The following is an 18,680-nucleotide window of genomic DNA, read 5'->3' as shown; positions in this document are numbered from 1 at the left end:
AACAGTCTCAATTCTCAGATTTTAGAATGAATTCTGTAGCTGGGATGAAGTACAGAATAATCCTTTTGCACTTATTGAATGATTAAGAATTTTAATCATGCATTTTACCTTCAGCTTTTTTTCTTTCTTCATTCATTTATTTTTTTGAGAACTTGGGTTAATAGTACCAGCCGAGATACTGTTAGTTGCAAGTGTCTTAAAAATTTTTGTCTCAATAATCTCTTTGAAGATTTACCTAACTTTTTTTTAAATGTGTCCCATTATCTGCTGCAACAATTTTTACCATTGAATTATTCAGAGCATCCACACATATGATACTAAAATCAGTTAAGTTGGGGCAGAAGTGTGGCCTGGTGGTTAAGACGCCCATGTCCCACATTCAAGTACATGGGCTCCAGTCCTAGCTCTGGCATCTGACTTCTGCTTCTTGTCAGTGCAGACCCTGGAGAGAACAGATAATGTTTCAAGTAGTTGGGTCTCTGTTGTGAGCATGGGAATCCAGGACTGGGTACTTGGCACTGCGCCCAGCTTTGGCTATTGCAGGGATTTGGGGAGAAAACCATAGGTTGGGAACTCTTTCCATCTTTCTCTGTCTTTTGAATGAAAAAAAAAGAGATAGGTTACAAAAGATAGATAGAGCTTTCTTAAGTGATATGAAAGGAGATACACTTAATCATGACTAAGCTTAGGTGACTGATAGATCTTATTAAGTGTATCACAGTGCAAAAGAGATTGAGCATCCTTGGCTGCATGATAAGAACATCTTACATGGCTTCCACAGTTTGCTTTTTGCCTACATTTTTAAAAAAGATTTATTTATTTGAAAGGCAGAGAGAGAGAGAAAGAGAATCAATCTTCCATCCACTGGTTCACTCTCCAAATGAGTAAAAGGCTGGAGCTGGGCCAATCTAAATCTGGGAGCCAGGAGCTTTGTCCAGGTCTCCTATGTGGGTCTGGGGGCCCAAGGACTTGAGCCATCCTCTACTGCTTTCCTAGGTGTATTAGCAAGGAGCTGGATCTGAAGTGAAGCAGCTGGGACTTGAACTGGAGCCCCTATGGGATGCCAGTGCCGGGGAGTTGCTTTATCTGCTATGCCATGGTGCTGACCCCTTTTGCCTACCTTTCTGCACCCTATCTACTGGAGCCCCTAGACCTTTGCTCATATTCCCCCCCAGCTCTCATGATTAGGTTCATGTGTCTAAATTCTAACTAATCTTTAAAAGCTGAAGCAGACTTTGTGATACAGTGAGTTAAGCCACCACTTGAGACCTCCGCATGCTATAAGGAGTGCCAGGTTCAAATCCTGGCTACTCCACTTCCAAGACAGTCTGGGAGGCAACAAATGATGGTGCAAGTACTTGAGTCCCTGCTACCCGCATGAAATACTGGGATGGAGTTCCTGGCTCTTGTTTTAATGTGCCCAGTCCCAGCCGTTGTGGGAATGAAGCATTTGGGGAATGAACCAGTGGATGGAAGACTCCCCCTCTGTCTATTCCTTTTGCAAATAAATAAATAAAATATTTTCCCACTGTCACTCTGTCTTGGAAATAAGTAAGTACAACTTAAAATATGTGGAAATAGATCTTAAAAGTTTAAATGCCACTTCCTCCATAAACATGAAGTCCACAGACTAATCCCTCTTTCCTCTGAACTCTTAAAATTATCTAACTTTGGTAATCCTCATTATTTGATTTCACAATTTGTGACATGAGTTAGATAAAATGATTCATTAAACAAACAATTATTGAGCATCCATGATGCTCTTTGCATGGAGAATACAAAAATGATTAATCACAGACTTTCCCTCGTAACAGCTCCTATTCTATCAGAAATGACAGAGGTATTGGTTACAGAGCAATTAATGCCCTCTGTAATATAAATATGGATAGAGGGCTGGGGAAGCACAGAAAAGGGAATGACCTGGGTTTCCTATGTTTAAGAAACTTACTTAAGTAAACAACTATTAGGAAGGATTTTTCTGGATGATAAACAAACACTAGCTGATATTATCTATCTAACAATTCTATAAGATGCATATTATTATCCCCAACCTCACATAGTACCTAGGAAGCAGAGCCAGGATCTGAGCCATGCAGTCTGGGTCCTGAATTATTGCTCAGATCTAAACTATACTAACTCTATATGCAATGATTAGAAAAGTTTTGGAAATAGACTTACCCCCTCCCCTACCTCCCAAAAAAGATAGTTCTAATGACAACCAACCAGTACATTACACTTGGTAGGAATTTCCTGAATGTTTGTAGAATAAATGACTTGGATCTTGAAAAATACATAGGAGTTTGCTAGGCAAAGTAAGGACACTCTGTCTAGTGAATGGAAATGTATTAAGATGTAGAGATATGAAAGGCAGGCAATATTCAGAGCACTGTGGGAGGTTCCATTGGCAGGTCCTGGGCCTGTTTGCCCCATTTCCACCTCTCACCCTTTGCCCTGCTCTATTGTCTCTCAGCAGAGCTACCCCACAGTTGGTGCTGTCTAGATACCCCATTGAGGCCCTGACCAAATGCTAAAACCAGAAGGCAGATAGTGGCCAGAGCATTTCTCCCAGACTCTTATTATTCTGTGGCAGTGTCTCTGACAGTGGCTATGAATCCTGGTCAGTTTTTCCCAGGTGCCCATGTGGTCTGTGGGCCCTCTCTTCTCCTTTGAATTCTCTAACCTAGGTGTCTTAGTGTCCTGGAGTTACAAATCTCTGAACCACTTCACTATCCCACTTTTTTAAAAAGATTTATTTATTTGTGCCGGCGCTGCAGCTCACTAGGCTAATCCTCCACCTGCGGCCCCGGCACTCCAGGTTCTAGTCCTGGCCAGGGCACCTGTTAAAAAAAAAAAAAAGATTTACTTATTAGTCAGATTTACAGAGAAGAGGGAGAGAAAGGGAGAGGGAGGGAAAGAGATACTTTTCCATCTGCTGGTTCACTCCCCAAATAACCACAAAAGCTGGAGCTGGGCCAGGCCAAATCCAGGAGCCAGATTCTTTCAGGTCTCCCATACGGGTGCAGGAGCTGAAGCACTTGGGCCTTCTTCCACTGCTTTCCCAGGTGCATTAGCAGGGAGCTCGATGGTGCCCATATGGGATGCTGGTGCTGCAAATGGCATCTTAACCTGCTACACCAAAGCACTGGCCCTATCATCCCATTTTGTTTCTAAGCTCTTTTATTTCCTGTGTAAGCAACCTCAGTACTATGATCTCTTTACAAAAAAAATCTTAGCCTTCTGTTTCACTGATACATTCAAAATATTAGAAACAGAGTACATTTACCATATATGAGAGGAAATGAACTTATCATAGATAAATCCAATAAGCATTTTAATAAGTCTATATTTACTCTATGTTACAGTTAAAAAATTTACTGTTTTGTGTAATGCATAATTTATTAGTACAGTTACACATAAGTAAATAATGTATTAGGTATTAAATATAATGCATAATTTAAATTTCTTTAATGTATTTCAAATACATTATTCAAAAATAAAATATTTGGGGCCAGCATTGTGGTGTAGTGGGGAAAGAAGATGCCTGCAGTGTCCATATCCCACGTGGGCACCAGTTCAAGTCCTGGCTGCTCCACATCCAATCCAGCTCCTGGCTAATGTGCCTGGGAAAGCAATGGAGGATCACCCAAGTACTTGGGTGCCTGCACTCACAAGGGAGACCTGGAAGAAGTCCTTGGCTCCTGGCTTCAGACCAGTCCAGCTCTAGCCATTGCAGCCATTTGGAGAGTGAACCAGTGGATGGAAGATCTCTCTCTCTCTCTCTGTCCCTCCCTCTCTTTTTTTTGACAGGCAGAGTGGACAGTGAGAGAGAGAGACAGAGAGAAAGGTCTTCCTTTGCCGTTGGTTCACCCTCCAATGGCCGCCGTGGCTGGCGCGCTGCGGCCAGCGCACCGCGCCTATCCGAAGGCAGGAGCCAGGTGCTTCTCCTGGTCTCCCACTGCACTCCGGGCCACAGCAGAGAGCTGGCCTGAAAGAGGGGTAACCGGGACAGAATCCAGTGCCCTTACGGGGACTAGAACCTGGTGTGCCGGCGCCGCAAGGCGGAGGATTAGCCTACTGAGCCGTGGCGCCGGCCCCTCCCTCTCTTTTGTAACTCTGCCTTTCAAACAAATTATATAAATAAATCTAAAAAAAACAAATTAAAATAACAAATTTGTTTTATATAACATAAAAATCATACATATCTATATGTCATACATGACAAATAAATTCTAATATTATAAACATAAATGTGTATTATGTTAATATTTGTAATCTTATTTAAGATTTTCATTCTCAAACACTCTAAGGAGAATTAAAATGAACCATTTATTTGAAAACTTTCATTCTCTAATATAAAAATAGATTTTATCAATATCAATTTGATGTCAACAAGATTCGTACATGTCAACATATTCTCTTAGTGACCGGGACTTGTGTGAGGGCTCTTGATACAATCATGTTAAACAGTATCACAGAATGATTACGTGACTTTGGTCAGCCAAATGACTACCATGACTTCTATAGATTGCTTTATTCCCCCCTACACATGGCTTGCTTAAATTAAGCACTCTAAATAAAAAAGAAAGATGGAAGGAAGGGAAAGAGGGATAAAGAAAAAGGAAGAGGGGAGGGAAAAAAGGAGGGAGGGCATAAATCTATTCAAATAGTTCATGGACAGAAATGAAAACCTAACAGTGGTCCCAAAGACTGAGCTTCCCAAATTTTGAATGCTGTCCCCACAGTGCAAGACTCTTAGTGGTCCAGAAACCCTTCCTTTTGGATGATTGGAGCATACAGAGGATATGTAACTCCTCCTGAATTGGTTCAGCCTCCTCGATCCTTTTTTCTGACTTGGGTTCAACAAAAGAATAAGACGAAATCTTGGGTATTAGAGACAGGATAGCTGCAATGCCATTGAAATGATGTCTGTGTGTATATAGATTTCTTCCATCAGGATTCATGGCCCCATACCTGACAAGTGGCCATCGGCCACACAGATCATTGAGAACAATGGATGTCCATCCGTTGAAGGTTGAGCATAATTTATTTTTGCTTTTAGATGAAAATGGCAAAGAGTGCCTATAGGTAAAAGTTCCAATCTTTTTTCCTGCACTCTACTTTGGAGACTACTGTTTTATGTAATTTTCCACTTTATTTGGCATTTTAAAATGCTAGTCACTTTTATTTGTGTTTTCAAGTGACCCGAGGGGAAGAACAGAAGGAGGGGGAGAGAGAAACACCTAAAATAGCTCAACACCTGAGCTTGCTCCTACTGCTCTTTCTCAAGTTCATGCTTCTGCACCAGTTGGTTCAATCTGGACAGAACCCTGGGAAATGAGCAAACCTATAGAATAATTTCTCTGTGTTGTGCTTCATGTTTCAGAGTAGCTATTTTCAACTAGTATCACAGAGTGCTGCAACTAGCAACTGTTAAATTACATAGGAATTTGACTTCACACTGTTTATTGAAAAAATGCTAGAGCATATTAAGTGAGTTTTTATTGTGCTTATATATTTCTCAAAGGCAACTACAATGCTAAGTGCCTTTATTAGAAAAAACATGTTGATAGAAGATTTACAATATATAAACATTTAAAATATATCTTATATTTTTCAAATAATCTATGAGAACAACAGAAAGTAAGTTTACTTTGGGAAAAGAAACTAAGTAGAAATAAAAAAAAATCTTGATGTAGAAGTCATATATTCTACTTTGTAGATTTTGGAAGATTGTAAGAATATATGTGTAATAAAATATATGCTATGCAGGGTAATTTTAAGAAATAAGAAAATCTAATCTTATTTGAGAAAACCACTGCTTAATTTCCTTTGGGTTCTTTCTTTTCTATCCTTGAGAATTACAAATCTCTCAGCATTATCTGTTACACATCTTCCCTAGTGTTGAGTTCTTAGATTTATGTTCTCTCCAATCACTGATTACATTAAATAACAATGTTAATTCTCGGTAGTTATTAGTTAAAATTAGCTAAATTATTTCAAATCTCCCTATCACGATAAAAACACAATTTACAATACCTTTGTTACTTTTTTGGCAAGGGAGCACCCATTATTATAATCACCGTGTCCTAAAGATAGTATTTATTACTTCTGTACAGAAGAGAGAGCAGTACAAGAAGCATCTTCAAAGAGCATACAACACAGGGTAGTATAAAAGGGGAAATATCTGTCATTTCTACCTTCTCCCATCAGTTACTAAGAGAAGAAATAAGACTTGCTTCACAAACAAGTGTATGCATCACTGAACCAACAACAGCTTGTTAGATACATTCTGAAAATCTCTTAAAGCACATCAAAGAATGAACTGTGGATTTCCCTATTTTTCTACTAAGCTGCATGCCACAGTAAGGTGTGTTTTCAAGCATATTTTAATATATACATACATATGTGTGTATGTATGTGTTCCAGATATTGGTTTATTTAAAGGAAAAATAACCAGTTTCCAAAGCATAGATTCCGAGGGGCATAGTTAAATTTTAAATTTTAAAGACACTTTGGGCTTATTTTAATATTTCAGGCTGAAAAAAAGTGATGACGGTGGTAGTGGTTGGGAAGATACTCATTTGGCTGCTCAAAGAGAGGTTCTGGGACCCCTCAAGTTCAGCAGCAGCTGCGCCTGTAGATGATCCTGTGCCTATTCCAAGACATGCCTGGCTGGAAGTAGGAAATTCCTTTTTCCCAACTACCTGCGCCAAATGCAGGGAGAAGCATTGTCAAGGCCACGTAATTCTTCTCTTTGGGTTTGCCATGAATGCTGTGGGTACAATTTCCCAAAAAACAAAGGATAATGAAACTGAGTTAGGAGAATTTGATCATTTCATAACTCTGCTGCCTATTAGAACCTTATATTCATTCCAAAGAATCTATAGAATGTATGGTTTCCTCCAGTTTTTATTCTTTAGGGTTTGAAAAATAGCCTTTGTTCTTAAGCCAAAATATTTTCTAAGACTGAAAGAAATCTGTTTCCTGGAAATTTAATGAACAAGGGGGAACCGTAATAGGAAAGTTGGTTTATGCATCACCAATGGGCATATTTTGGATGTAGACAGCATCACTGAGGGAAACCATGGAAAGAATTGTTCTATATGCTTACATGTTTAGGAAAAAGTAATCGATAGGATTAAAACTGAGGGAGGGAAAATTAAATCAAAGAATGAGAAATGAAGAAAGGCCTTAATCATAGCAGAGTTTGGTGTTAGACACTGGGGGACAGAAACTGGAAAGCCACCTGCCACAGCCCCTGCATCACTGCCACATTGCTGAGATTCTATCATTAGAAAACCCTTATTTTATGGTTTCTACAAAAAATCCTTTTGTAATTCACAGATCTTTCCTCAAGATCTAAGAACCTCAGTGAAGTCATGTTGTAATTAGGATAAAAGACACAATTTGATCCCACTTTTCCGGACTGTCACTCCATACCATTTACCTTATCGTAATCTTTCCAGAATGGAATTTTCTGATCTTAAAAATGAGTGTATTACTGACCATTCCAATGTTCATGCTTGTATCTAGAGTTGGTGCCAACTAGCTCAACGTTAATTATCTTGGGCTAAAATGGATAAGAACTTAATGCATTTCAAGCAACGACCAAATGAGGCAGGGGAGCTTTGTGCAAAGGAAATTTTCACAGAACTCTGAACACAAAAATGGTGAGCTCATTGTGTAACCACATGGCACACACTATTATGGGAATGTCAGTTATGGCCAATATTCAAGAGGCAAGATGCAACTAAGTTTTGATAAAATGACATCTTATTCAATTAATGTGCTTAATTTAGACCTTACTAGCATTATAGATTTGATTAAGTTTAATTTGTAAATGTGTGGATGCTGTTTCATGGTTGTGTAACACCTTTGCATATTTAGGGGTCTGAGAGAATTCATCTTTTAAAGACAAAGCAGTATTCAAGTTCTCAGGTTTAGCAAACTCAGTCCTTTTCCATGCTGATACGTCTACTCTCTTGCCTTTCCTCAACCCCCCATTTGTAGTCTGGATAACTGGCATGCGTGTGAGTTTGTGTTTATATTTGATACAAATACAGAGAAACAAATAACATTTCACAGGATCCAGGCCCTTAGGTGCCTAATTCACAAACAAGGATTACTGGACAAATGGAGGTAACTTCACATAAAGGCAACCAGATAACTACTTTCATGTAATGAGTTTGTGTCTGAATCCAACGTTTCTATGTCACTCAATTCTTCTCAGTCTTACTTGAGTAATTTCCTGGGGCAACTGTATATTTTAAATATGCCTAATTTCTGAAGTCCCAGTGACTGGGGAGAAATCATGTTCCTTTACTCGGCCCTGTTACCAGAGGCAGAGCTGGGATTTGAATACAAGACAGCTCAACTGCAGAGCCTGTGTCTGACCTTTCACAGCCTCAGAGATCGTAAATTCCAAAGTGGTATCTCCAGCACGGCTCTTACATCACTGAAGTGACCATGTCATTGAGCTCTGAAAGGTGACAAATGAAGTTCTAGTTCTGTGAAGCTCTACCAGGCCAGTTTTTTAGTTTCTTTCTGTCACTCCCCCTCTTCGTGGAGGAACGACACAGGACCCTGCACTGTTCTTTTGTCTGCTTGGCCCTGCCCGGGTTTGCTGCTGGTTCCTCCCGGGTTGGCTACTGACCCTTCCACCTCCGTGGAAGGGCGGTTCCCCCTGGCCACTTTCCCCACTTCCGCAGGGGAGCGGCACACTGCCGGCCGGCTCTCTCGGGGGCTGCACAGGTGTTCCCCTTAGATGTTCCTGGTGCATGTTGTCTCTCTCCTCCTTTATAGTCCTCCTCCACCAATCCCAACTCGGCTGCCCACATGCCGAGTACACTGCTCTCCTCCAATCAGGAGCAGGATCAGCTCCTGGAGGTCATCACTCAAGTTGGCAAGAGGCAGCTGCGTAGAAGCTGTTTTCTCCTCTCCCAGCGCCATATTGTGGGAGAGCAGATGCATAGAATAAGTCTTAATTCCAGTAACTTAGTCCAGTCCGGGTTGCTCCCCACATCTTTCTTCTACCACATGTCTCCTTGAAAATTTTGTATCCGTGAATATGAGTTTAATCTTTGAAAGCTATATCAGTTGTCTATGATTACCCTGTAAGTTAGTGGCTTTAAACAATGATTTATTATCAAGTTTCAAGGAAGTGAGTGGATAGTTATTCTGCTCCACGTAGTGTTGACTGGAGTGAGTCACGCATTTGCATTCTGCTGGTAGAAGGGCCCCTCTCCCTAGCAGGATGGTCTAGACTTGCCTTCTTTGGAGACTGACAGCTGAATTCCAAAAAGGAACAGTCCAAAAGGACAACCCGTATTGTAACTGCTTATTATACTGCCTAGTGAGCCAAGCAATCCACATGGCCAGGCCCTTGCCTATATGAAAGGTAACAATCGACTCTCAGAGCCTAAAGAGAGAATCTAGCTGTTCCAACTTCCAATATTTTCAATGAGTTTCTGGTATGTAACATTTTGTGAGCTAGACGGATATAGAGAACACAATTAACTTATAAGGAAAAATAGCACAAGCAAATCTATAATGCGATCTTGCCTGGCTCATGAGAGAAAGAATATGGAATGAATTCAAGAGCAGCTCCACCTGCACCTCTTCTTCCAGCTTCCAAATGAAATCTCAGTTCACTGCAAGTGACACATGAAATGAACCTAAGGATGGGCAGGGAATTAGTGCAAACATACAAAATTATATGTGTTAGAAAAAGTTAATGGCACCACGGATCAGCAATTCTACACAAGCAGGCCATATGCTTATAAATAAATTAATGAAATGCACATTTGTTTTTCCCCTAATTTTTAAGTCAAAACTGTGCCTCCTGAAGTCTAATTTCTGTACAATAGAATACTTACTCCACAAACTTGGTACAAGTAATCAGTCCCCTACTTGAGGGCCTTGGTCACCAGTTCTGAGGCTCAAAAGTTTCATATCTGGTGCCAAGAGAAACACAGCACAATCACTGGGAAAAGGTAAATATCAAGGTGGATTTCATAAGGTCAGGTTTAAGATACAATTTGGGAAAATTTGTAAAAGTTGGCATTGAGAAGAACACAAGTGTTCAGGGAAAACACCCTACAATGAACTTTCCTGAGGCAACAGACTAAAGCCATGTGTAAATATGAGATTTGACTGGGGTCATTTTCATGGCATGGCAATACCACTCCTTTCTCTCCGTAAGTACTCGGAATGCTTGAACATCTATCCAGTCATCAACCAAATGGTTAAAACATTTGTCACAGTGGTAAATACTCATTATTTCAGATCTCTGGATTGGACCAGATGGCCCCTCACTCACATAATCAATATCTTATGTGACCTATAAATGGCTGACGTTAACTTCTGAGGGTGACATTACTCAATAGTGTTTTCCCCACACAGAAATAAGCACAAGGCAATCACTTCTTTCAATGAGATTAATACTGATAATTTAAGAGGCACAGTTTTACTTGAAGATGTAGATAACTTCTGAATTAAGACATAGTATCACTTTTAGCCATCATTTATATGATGATTATAAACAGAACTGAGCTAGGAATAGTACTTTTTAAAAATAAATGATGCCATAATCCTAAAATTTTTCTGCTGTGGATCACCCTCTTATCCTGTCTGCCTGAACTGACACTTTCATTAACCATAGTCGAAACCAGTAGTCAAATGTGTTTGTATCCACAGACACATATCAAGGGATGCTGACCTCCCTCCCACCAGGATTTAAATAGTTCTTCAAGTTTTAAGCGTAATTCATACTTTTAGAATCTATCCTTTCCCCACTATTTGTGCAACATTTTAAATTTGATATTTATTTGAAAGGAAAAGTTAGAGATCTTCCCTCCGCTGCTTCACTCCCTAAATGGTTCCAACAGCCAGGGCTGTGTCAGGCTGAAGCCAGAAGTCAGGAGTTTCCTCTGAGTGTTCTACATGGGTGCAGGGATCCTAGCCCTTGGGTCATCTGCTGCTGCTTTCCCAGGCGCATTAGCAGGGAACTGGATGTGAAGTGGGGCAGCCGGGCCTTGAGCCCAAGCCTGGCTCGGCAGACGCCAGTCCCTGTGCAAGTTTTATCAGGACCAATAATAAATGCAAACCCGAGGCTGCACCATGCAGCTCCTGTGGGAGCTTTCCGCTGTGTTGGCGCGGGTTTGGATCCCGCGCTTGGGTCAAACCCCAGCGTTTTCTCGAAAGAGCCAAACGGGGCCTCAGGTCAGCCCCCCCACGGAGTGCGCCGCGATACTCTGGCCCCGGCGTGGCTGCGGCTACGCGGTGCGCCCCGTCTGCAGTCGGACGTGCCGTAGAGCTCAGGTTTTCAAAGTAAACGACGGAGCCCGCTCCTTTGCTGAGTCTCGGCCGGCCGCGCACTCGGGTGCCAGCGAGTTCGGCGAGAAGGGTGACTCTGAGGTGCACCTATTTTTCTGGCACTTTCCACAAAGAATTCTCTAGGACTCGGGCGGGGCGGGGTTGGGGGGAGCAGGAGGGAAAGCGAGCAACAGCCTCCTCCTTATTGAGCAACTGCACCTCAGCCTGCGATTTGGGTGTTATTTCACCTGTATTTATAAAAACCACCACCGCACTCCCGCACCCACCACTCAACTGCCTCGACTTCCACCAAAATCAGCTCCTCAGACTAAAGAAAGAGGGAAAAGGCTGAGGTGGGGGGAGACAAATAAATAAATGAGCGCGGGCGCGAGGGGGAAGGGGAGCGCCGGGCGCGAGGAGCGCCGGGCACGGGCGACGGCGGCAGGTTCAATTAGCTAAACAAAGCAATCATGGCGGATTGTTTACATTTGGCAGCGCCCGGGCCGCGCCGCCCGCCGGCCCCGGCCGCCGTGGGCCCTGAGGAGTCGGCCGAGCTGCCCCCGCGCCCTGCCCGGGTAAGTGACGCCGGCCGCGGGCCCCGGGCGCGGCGGCCGCGCGCGCCGCCCCCGCCGCCGCCTCCCCGCCCCCGTCGGCCCCGCGCCCCCCGCCCCCTCCTCCTGCCCCCGGCGCAGCTGGGCTCCGTTTGGGTTTCAGTGACGCTGTGGCTCTGTAGCTTTGCTGCTGTTGCCGCCGCCAGCCTTGGGGAAGAAGGGGTGGGGTGAGCCGGGGTGGGGGAGGCCTGGCGCTTGTCTGTCGCCTCTGGGGGGGTCAGGTCCTCCCCGGCTGCGCCAGCCCCGCCGGCGGCACCCTGTGCGCGCTCGCCCTGCGCCACCGCATCCCGAGCCCAGGCTGAGCGCGCTGCCAGTCCTGGAGGTGGGGCCGGCCAGTGACCCCGCGAGAAGTGCGGGTGTGCTGGACGGGGTGGCCCCGCGAAGAGCCACCGCCTTCCATCCTCAGCATCTGTCCCCTCCATCTCCCACCCGCCGTCCCCAACCACCTGCCCTCCGTCTCGTCCCCCTTCCCTGGTCTGCTACCCTCGTGGATCTCTCAGACCCGGCCTTCCGGTGGAGAACTCGCGCTAGGGGTCACCTGCCAAAGGCTGACCTTGTCAGAGCAACCCACGTTTGACTTTCCCCAGCTTTGTGGCCCCGAGGGTCACTCTTTCTCCTTAGGGCGGAACTCACTTCTGCAGGGGTTTTTAAGTGCGTGCCTTTGTGCTAAGGTTGGTACCTTTGTGCTAAGGTTGGTACTAATGAGGAAAGGAAAACAAAGGCAACGCAGGGGAAAAAATAATAGAGGACGGTGCACCAGCAGCCCAGGGGCCTCCCTGGGTTCCCAGAAAAGATGGTTTCTCCTGCAGAATCCTTCAAGCATCGTTGGCTTGCAACTGCCATAATTCTTTTGTAGCGAGGAGAAACAAATCCTTAGGTCCTTCAAGTTCACCTCAGTTTTCCTTCCAATAAAACTTCTTGGTGGTTGTTAACGTTTAGTGCATTCAGTGGTTTGCTGTTTTTCGGGCTTCCCCTTTCCAGAACCTTACTTAACACCCGTCTGCATCGTATTTGGGGGAAAAATCACAGCGCAGGACTTCCTGTTGGCCAGAGCAAGACTGGCTTGGTGCGTTTAAGCGGAGAGCAGGGCAACAGAACCAGGCCCACTTGCACTTCTACATACTGAAGTGTGTTCAGCCCTTTGAGTGTGAGAGGTTGCTAATGGGCATGTAACTCCTGTACCTCCTAGCAGAGTGAGTTGCTTTTTCTCCTGAGAAGAAAATGCTGATACTAAAAATAATCTCGCGTATTTTCACAGCACTTATTATTATATCTTCTCTGTACACATACCTTTCAAATGAATGGGTTCTTGATTCTGGACTTTTGTTATGCCCTCTGAAAGAACCATCTGGAGTAAGGCATATACCTCTTTTTTTCTCCTTCCCTTTGAAAGCGACATACATTAGGTGACTCGTACTTATTTGATTAAGCTGAATTTCCTCTACTTTTCCTTGTTTATTACTAAAGCAACTTTTAATCCAATTCACTTCATCCTTACTAAAAAAAACCTTTTTGCACCATGGTATTTGGCAGGAATGGCCCTTCATCTGATCATCCTGCTTCTCAGGTTTTGAAATGCCACTGGGACAAAAAGGACTAAGATTGCTCTTCACTGTGGAGGATAGGAATGGGAGTTGGTGCGAGCCTTAAAACTCCAGAACCCAGGGCTTGCTGGATCACACGCTGCCAATGATGGCGGTGCATGATTATTTTCACAGTTGTGTGGACGCAAGAACAAAGCTGATGTTTCCGTAAAGAGCTTCTACCCAGACACTTAACTCACCAGTTAGCGTGAGAATGCATTGTTCAGTAACCGCAAGCACATTCTCATAAATGGATTTTATGTTGACTCCTGCACATGCCAGGTCAGAGATCATAATCATGGAAGGAAGTGAATTGGCTTCCAAAGTGGCTTTAACAGAAGCAGAAAGATCAGCTTTTGGGTTATAGATCTTGCTGACCCATTAAGGGTCAGTAAATTAGTAGACTGCACTTGAGTTGACACTTCTGATCCCAACTTAATGGGTTGATTAACTTATGGATGCTCTATCTTCATTATGGGCTATTAGCACATTGTTAAACCTGATCTTAGAGTAAGAAATTGTTTTTATGTTTACTTTTAGGTTCCCAAGGTTAATCAATATTCATCACATCCTTAAAATTTTTTTAACTGAAGGATTTAGTTAAATAAACCCTCTATTGAGAAAAGGAAATACAGTACTATCTGAATTTGGGATGCAAAATACGTTGTTGATGATTTTGTAGCATACACCAAAATACACAATTAGAAACACCATCTCCAAATGGAAAGATACATACATACAATGTGCACGTAATAAGGATTTAAATTCAATGTCCTTCTCATTGGTAGCTAGCACCCTGACCCTCTTATTCTTCCTTGTACATTGAATTACAGATTTCATGTACAATATTTAGACCTGAATTGATGGTTTGTGTAACTTGCCAGGTAGCAATAGTTAAGGCCTAGACTTTGCCTGCCAGGAAGTATGAGTCATAGGCCCCAGTGAGACACAGATTTGTGACCAACATGGGTTAGAAGTCCAACTCTGCACTGCATCAACAAATCCATGGAGAATTATTTTTTTCCTTAGGTTTCTAGAGCTTTCCAAGGTAATTGCAGTTCTGGTGGTTTGGGTATCATCAGTGATTGCTCTTGGTAATCATTTTATCAGTAATGCTGGGCACACTTTTAATAAACTTGCAAAATGCATTTTCCTAATTGTGATAGCTACTGGTTATATACATTGTTTGCTTTTGGAAGGAACTTCATTCCCACCTTAGTCGCTTCCTCTGTCAGGCCACAAAAACTAGTAATTCCTGGAGGGTTTTTTTTTAATTGATTACTGGTAAATGCTTATTAAAATGAAGACAACACAAAAACAATAAAACCTAAGAATTACTCTACCGAAAAATATATGAAGGATTAGGCTATTTCTGTTTGTAAAACCAAGACTAAGTAGGGTGTCAAGGAAGGTGGATAAAATCAAAAGCAAAGGAATGGTCTTCCATACGAAGAGAGGCCCTGAATTTGCTAAACAGGAAATGATCGATGACCTGAGCGTAGGTAGCACTGACTGAGGGGTTAAGGTGGAGGGCAAGACTGTGGGAGGGCCAAGGAGGATGATGAGAAAGCAGGAGGAGGTGATTTTCAATAAGAATATTTCAGGATGATGTTCTTGGAAGGTACGTGGTTGGCAAATCTTCAGTTCACAAGACCAGTCTCAGAGAAAATAGGGTCTTAGTAGAAATGGAATTAAAATAGCATTAAGTACATTAAAAGCCATATAGCAAATAAAAGCTCTGGAAGGCACCTGCCCGCAAAACTATCCACATTTTCAGCATTAACAGCCAATACCAACATGTAATCCTCTTGAATCATCTTCTTTAGTCGTCAGGGACACTTGGCTACGTAATTGTGATTTGCCAAGGCAGAAGTCGCCAAGCTCTAGGGTACACAGATTATTTTGGGTTTTACAGTATTTGAGCTCATTCTTACTCAAAATTCAGTGTCCTTTGCACTTGCTTTCCCCTTGTTTCATTTTCTTAAGCCCTGCCAAAGTGGTTTTGTAACCATATAGCCTTTCTACAAATTATCTTGGTATTTGGGGGATTTTTTTCCTTTTGGGGGTAGGGGTACTTTTAGTGCCATATTTGCAGATTTAGAGGATGTGTTGTAGGGAGAGGCCCCCCCCCCCCCACACTATGAAACAGCTGGCTACACAGCCTACCAGAGAGAGACCAGCAATGTTTATTGTCCTGTCCTCCTATGTCAGGTATTGAACTGAACCTATAATACATAAAAATTGTAGGTTTTAAACTTGCTTCGTGTAAATATAAAGTGAGTTACTTAAGTTTGTCTGGCAAGAGTTTATTCTATTTTGGATGCATAAATTGGGAGAAAGGGAAAAGTAAAAGCAAAATATTTGGCCTTATTAGATGGCATTCTGAAGATAGTTAAAAAACCAAGAATTTAGTTTGATTAGGGTTGCTTTGTGGTACTTGAAGCTGGACTGGGAAACCAGCAAGCACTGTTATCAGTCAGAGGCCATGTAAAACAAAGTAGGGACAGCAAAAGCACTCTCTCTACCCATCCTCACTTCTGCCTACCTCAGGAGAAGCAGCAAGCAGAAACAATCTGGGCCACAAAGCAAAGCCAAAACAAATCAGTGGAGTCTGCATCAAGGGAAGACAAAACTTTCAAGGGAGTAGCAACTCTCATCATCACTGGGTTTCCAGATGCATGTATCAGAGAGTTCTGTATCTATTAGTGGGGTAAGAAGCTGGGAAAACGTTGCAGAGAGGCCAAGCCCCTAGCCTTGGTCACAACTGGGCTCTATTACTGCCAGGGTTGAGACAGAAGATGAATCCCAAAGATAAGTGGATTTCATGGGGAGGGAATTGGGTGTAGGTATGAATATATGGGCTTTGTTCTTATTCCAAAACCCTTTGTATAGAGGCAGCAGACCCAACCCTCTTGCCCAATTCAGCGCCACCAATTAGAACTTTCATATTCTATTGTGTTCCTGTTGTGCAAGTTTTGTGGAGAGAGGCAAAGATGGAGGGTGGGTACACAAATTGGAAGGAGAGAGTAGGAAAATATAGTTGATAAAAATGGAGTAATCGAGTGAGACTACATATATTGATCCAGTTTTCATTGCTATAATAAAATACCTGAAGGTAGGTCACTTATAAGAAAAGACGTTTATGTAGCTCATAGTTTGAGAGGCTTAAAGTCCAAGATTGGGTAGCCTTATTTGGCTTCTGGTGAGGCTTGTGGGCTACAGCACATCATGGCAGATGGCTGTATGGCAGGACCAGAGGGAGGGATCACATGGCAAGACAGGAATCCAGAGATTGGGCAAAGGCCAGTCTTGCTCTCTCAATAACTAACCAGGGTCGCACAGGAACTGCAGGAATTCCCTCTGAGGGCAGTGACCCAAGTGACCAAATCACGCCCCACCTCTTAAAAATTCCCTAACCTCCTCCATTGCCACAGTGAGAACCACTCTTCCAACACGTGAATTCTTGTGGGACACATTTGACCCATACCTAAGCCACACTTAAAATATAGTAAAACATTCACAATTAATATTTTAGAAATACAACATTTGAAAGCAACTGCCATATGTGCAAATAAAATCATGTATCCAAGATATAGTTCTAACACTGCACTGAATTTAACTTGCTCTGAATTAACATGTCAGAATTCCTCTATCAAGTCCTGGTGTATGTTGTCATAAATCAATGAAAGTTAAAAATCAAGAATATATTCATACAACACATTTGTCACAGAGCCATCCTCTTGAAATGCAAGCTTCTAAATATAACCTGGGTGAAACTGAGTGCTGGAAAGAGAGTGAGTTTGATGATGGTGTTGTGTTAACTGGCATTGTTTCCTTAGACCAACACATTTCTTTACTTATATCTTCTTAAGGGCATCATGCATGTTTTAGTAAAATTGTAAATGACACTAACTTCCAGGATAAAACAAAACCAGCAAATATCAAACATCTTCATAATTAATTGAAGAATGATATTATATATATTTAAGAAGCTTCAGAATATCATACAATCAAGAACACAGAACTGCTGTGTTTAAAGATAATTGAAAATGAATCTTTGTGAATGGAATGGGAGAGGGAGCGGGAGATGGGAGGATTATGGGTAGGAGGGAAGTTGGGGGGGGGAAGCCACTGTAATCCAAAAGCTGTACTTTGGAAATTTATATTTATTAAATAAAAGTTAAAAAAAACCACCACAGAACTGAACTTATTTAACATTCTGACCAATATCTGAAAAACTAATCTCATTTCTGTTTCATTTTACTCTTATGACTGCCTCAAATTTTCAGTAGTCAACTTAAAGGTAATATATTATGTTTCTATTGCTGTTGTAAAAAACTACCATAGACTTTGTGGCTAAAGACAACACAAATTTATTACCTTGCAATTCTGTAGGTCAGAACTTTGCTATACATCTCATTTGGTTAAAATCAATCAAGGTGTCAATAGGGCTGCATTCTTTTTGGGGACTCTAGGGAAAAAATTCTATTTCCATATTTTTCCATCTTCTAGAAATCACCCACAATGTGGCATCTTTATAAACATTTTCTATACTCACTTTTCCCTCTGTCCAAAGCAGAGAAAGGTTCTCTGTTACTGAGGGTTCTTGTGATGTGATTGGACACATTTAGATAATCCAGTGTCATCTCTCCATCCCATTGTCCTTAATTTTGATCATCTTTTCAAGGTCTGTTTTGCCATATAAGGTATTATATTCACAGGTTCCAAGGATTAGGATGTGGACACCTTTGGGGCACCATTATTCTGCCTAATGTTTGTTTTGCTCTTTTCCTATGTTAGTTTAGGTATCCTTTGAAGCAGAGGTTAAGGTAAGGATCCTAGTACTATAAGTTTATTAGAAGTGACATCAAGAAATACTGAGAAAAGAGTGGGGAAAGAATATAGAGAATAAAAAATATGAAAGTGTGTATTAGAAAGCAAGTTGCCACTGGGAAACAGGCTTGATTCCACTCCGGTGTTCAGAGAAATCTTGTAGCATCAAGAGTTATTCTATGGAGGGGTGAGGAGTCTGCGGTATTTATTCTTCCAATCTTGTTCTTACTGATTCATGCAGCCTCTGAGGGATTATCCCTCTGTCACTTCTGACTTGTCCCGCACAGGAGCCAGCCACGTTCTCATAGCAAAACTGAAGACCTCAAGCAAAGATAATGGG

The 18,680-nt window shown here is 42.2% G+C and overlaps 1 protein-coding gene across 8 annotated transcripts in view; it reads left to right on the top strand.

The window, feature by feature from the left end:
* Nucleotides 1–10,940: 10,940 nt before the first annotated feature.
* The window catches only part of LOC138848811 (uncharacterized), a 546,369-nt gene continuing 538,629 nt past the window's right edge, over nt 10,941–18,680 (top strand). For 7 of the 8 annotated variants that reach the window (XR_016230334.1, XR_016230333.1, XR_016230336.1 and 4 more), the window contains exons 1-2: nt 10,941–11,415; nt 11,809–11,888. Coding sequence is in view for 1 of the 8 variants with exons in the window: in XM_089327628.1 (XP_089183754.1) it covers nt 11,098–11,415; nt 11,809–11,888 (398 nt within the window). In the remaining 7 variants the exon portion in view is untranslated. Of the gene's footprint in view, nt 11,416–11,457; nt 11,667–11,808; nt 11,889–18,680 lie in introns of those variants that run through there. The other variant, XR_011386918.2, reaches the window with a different exon arrangement.

Source organism: Oryctolagus cuniculus, chromosome 2, assembly GCF_051225735.1.
Source record: "Oryctolagus cuniculus isolate XC-2025 breed Fujian yellow rabbit chromosome 2, ASM5122573v1, whole genome shotgun sequence".
In the NCBI taxonomy this organism is placed as follows: Eukaryota; Metazoa; Chordata; class Mammalia; order Lagomorpha; family Leporidae; genus Oryctolagus; species Oryctolagus cuniculus.
This window is presented reverse-complemented; position numbering and strand designations above follow the sequence as displayed.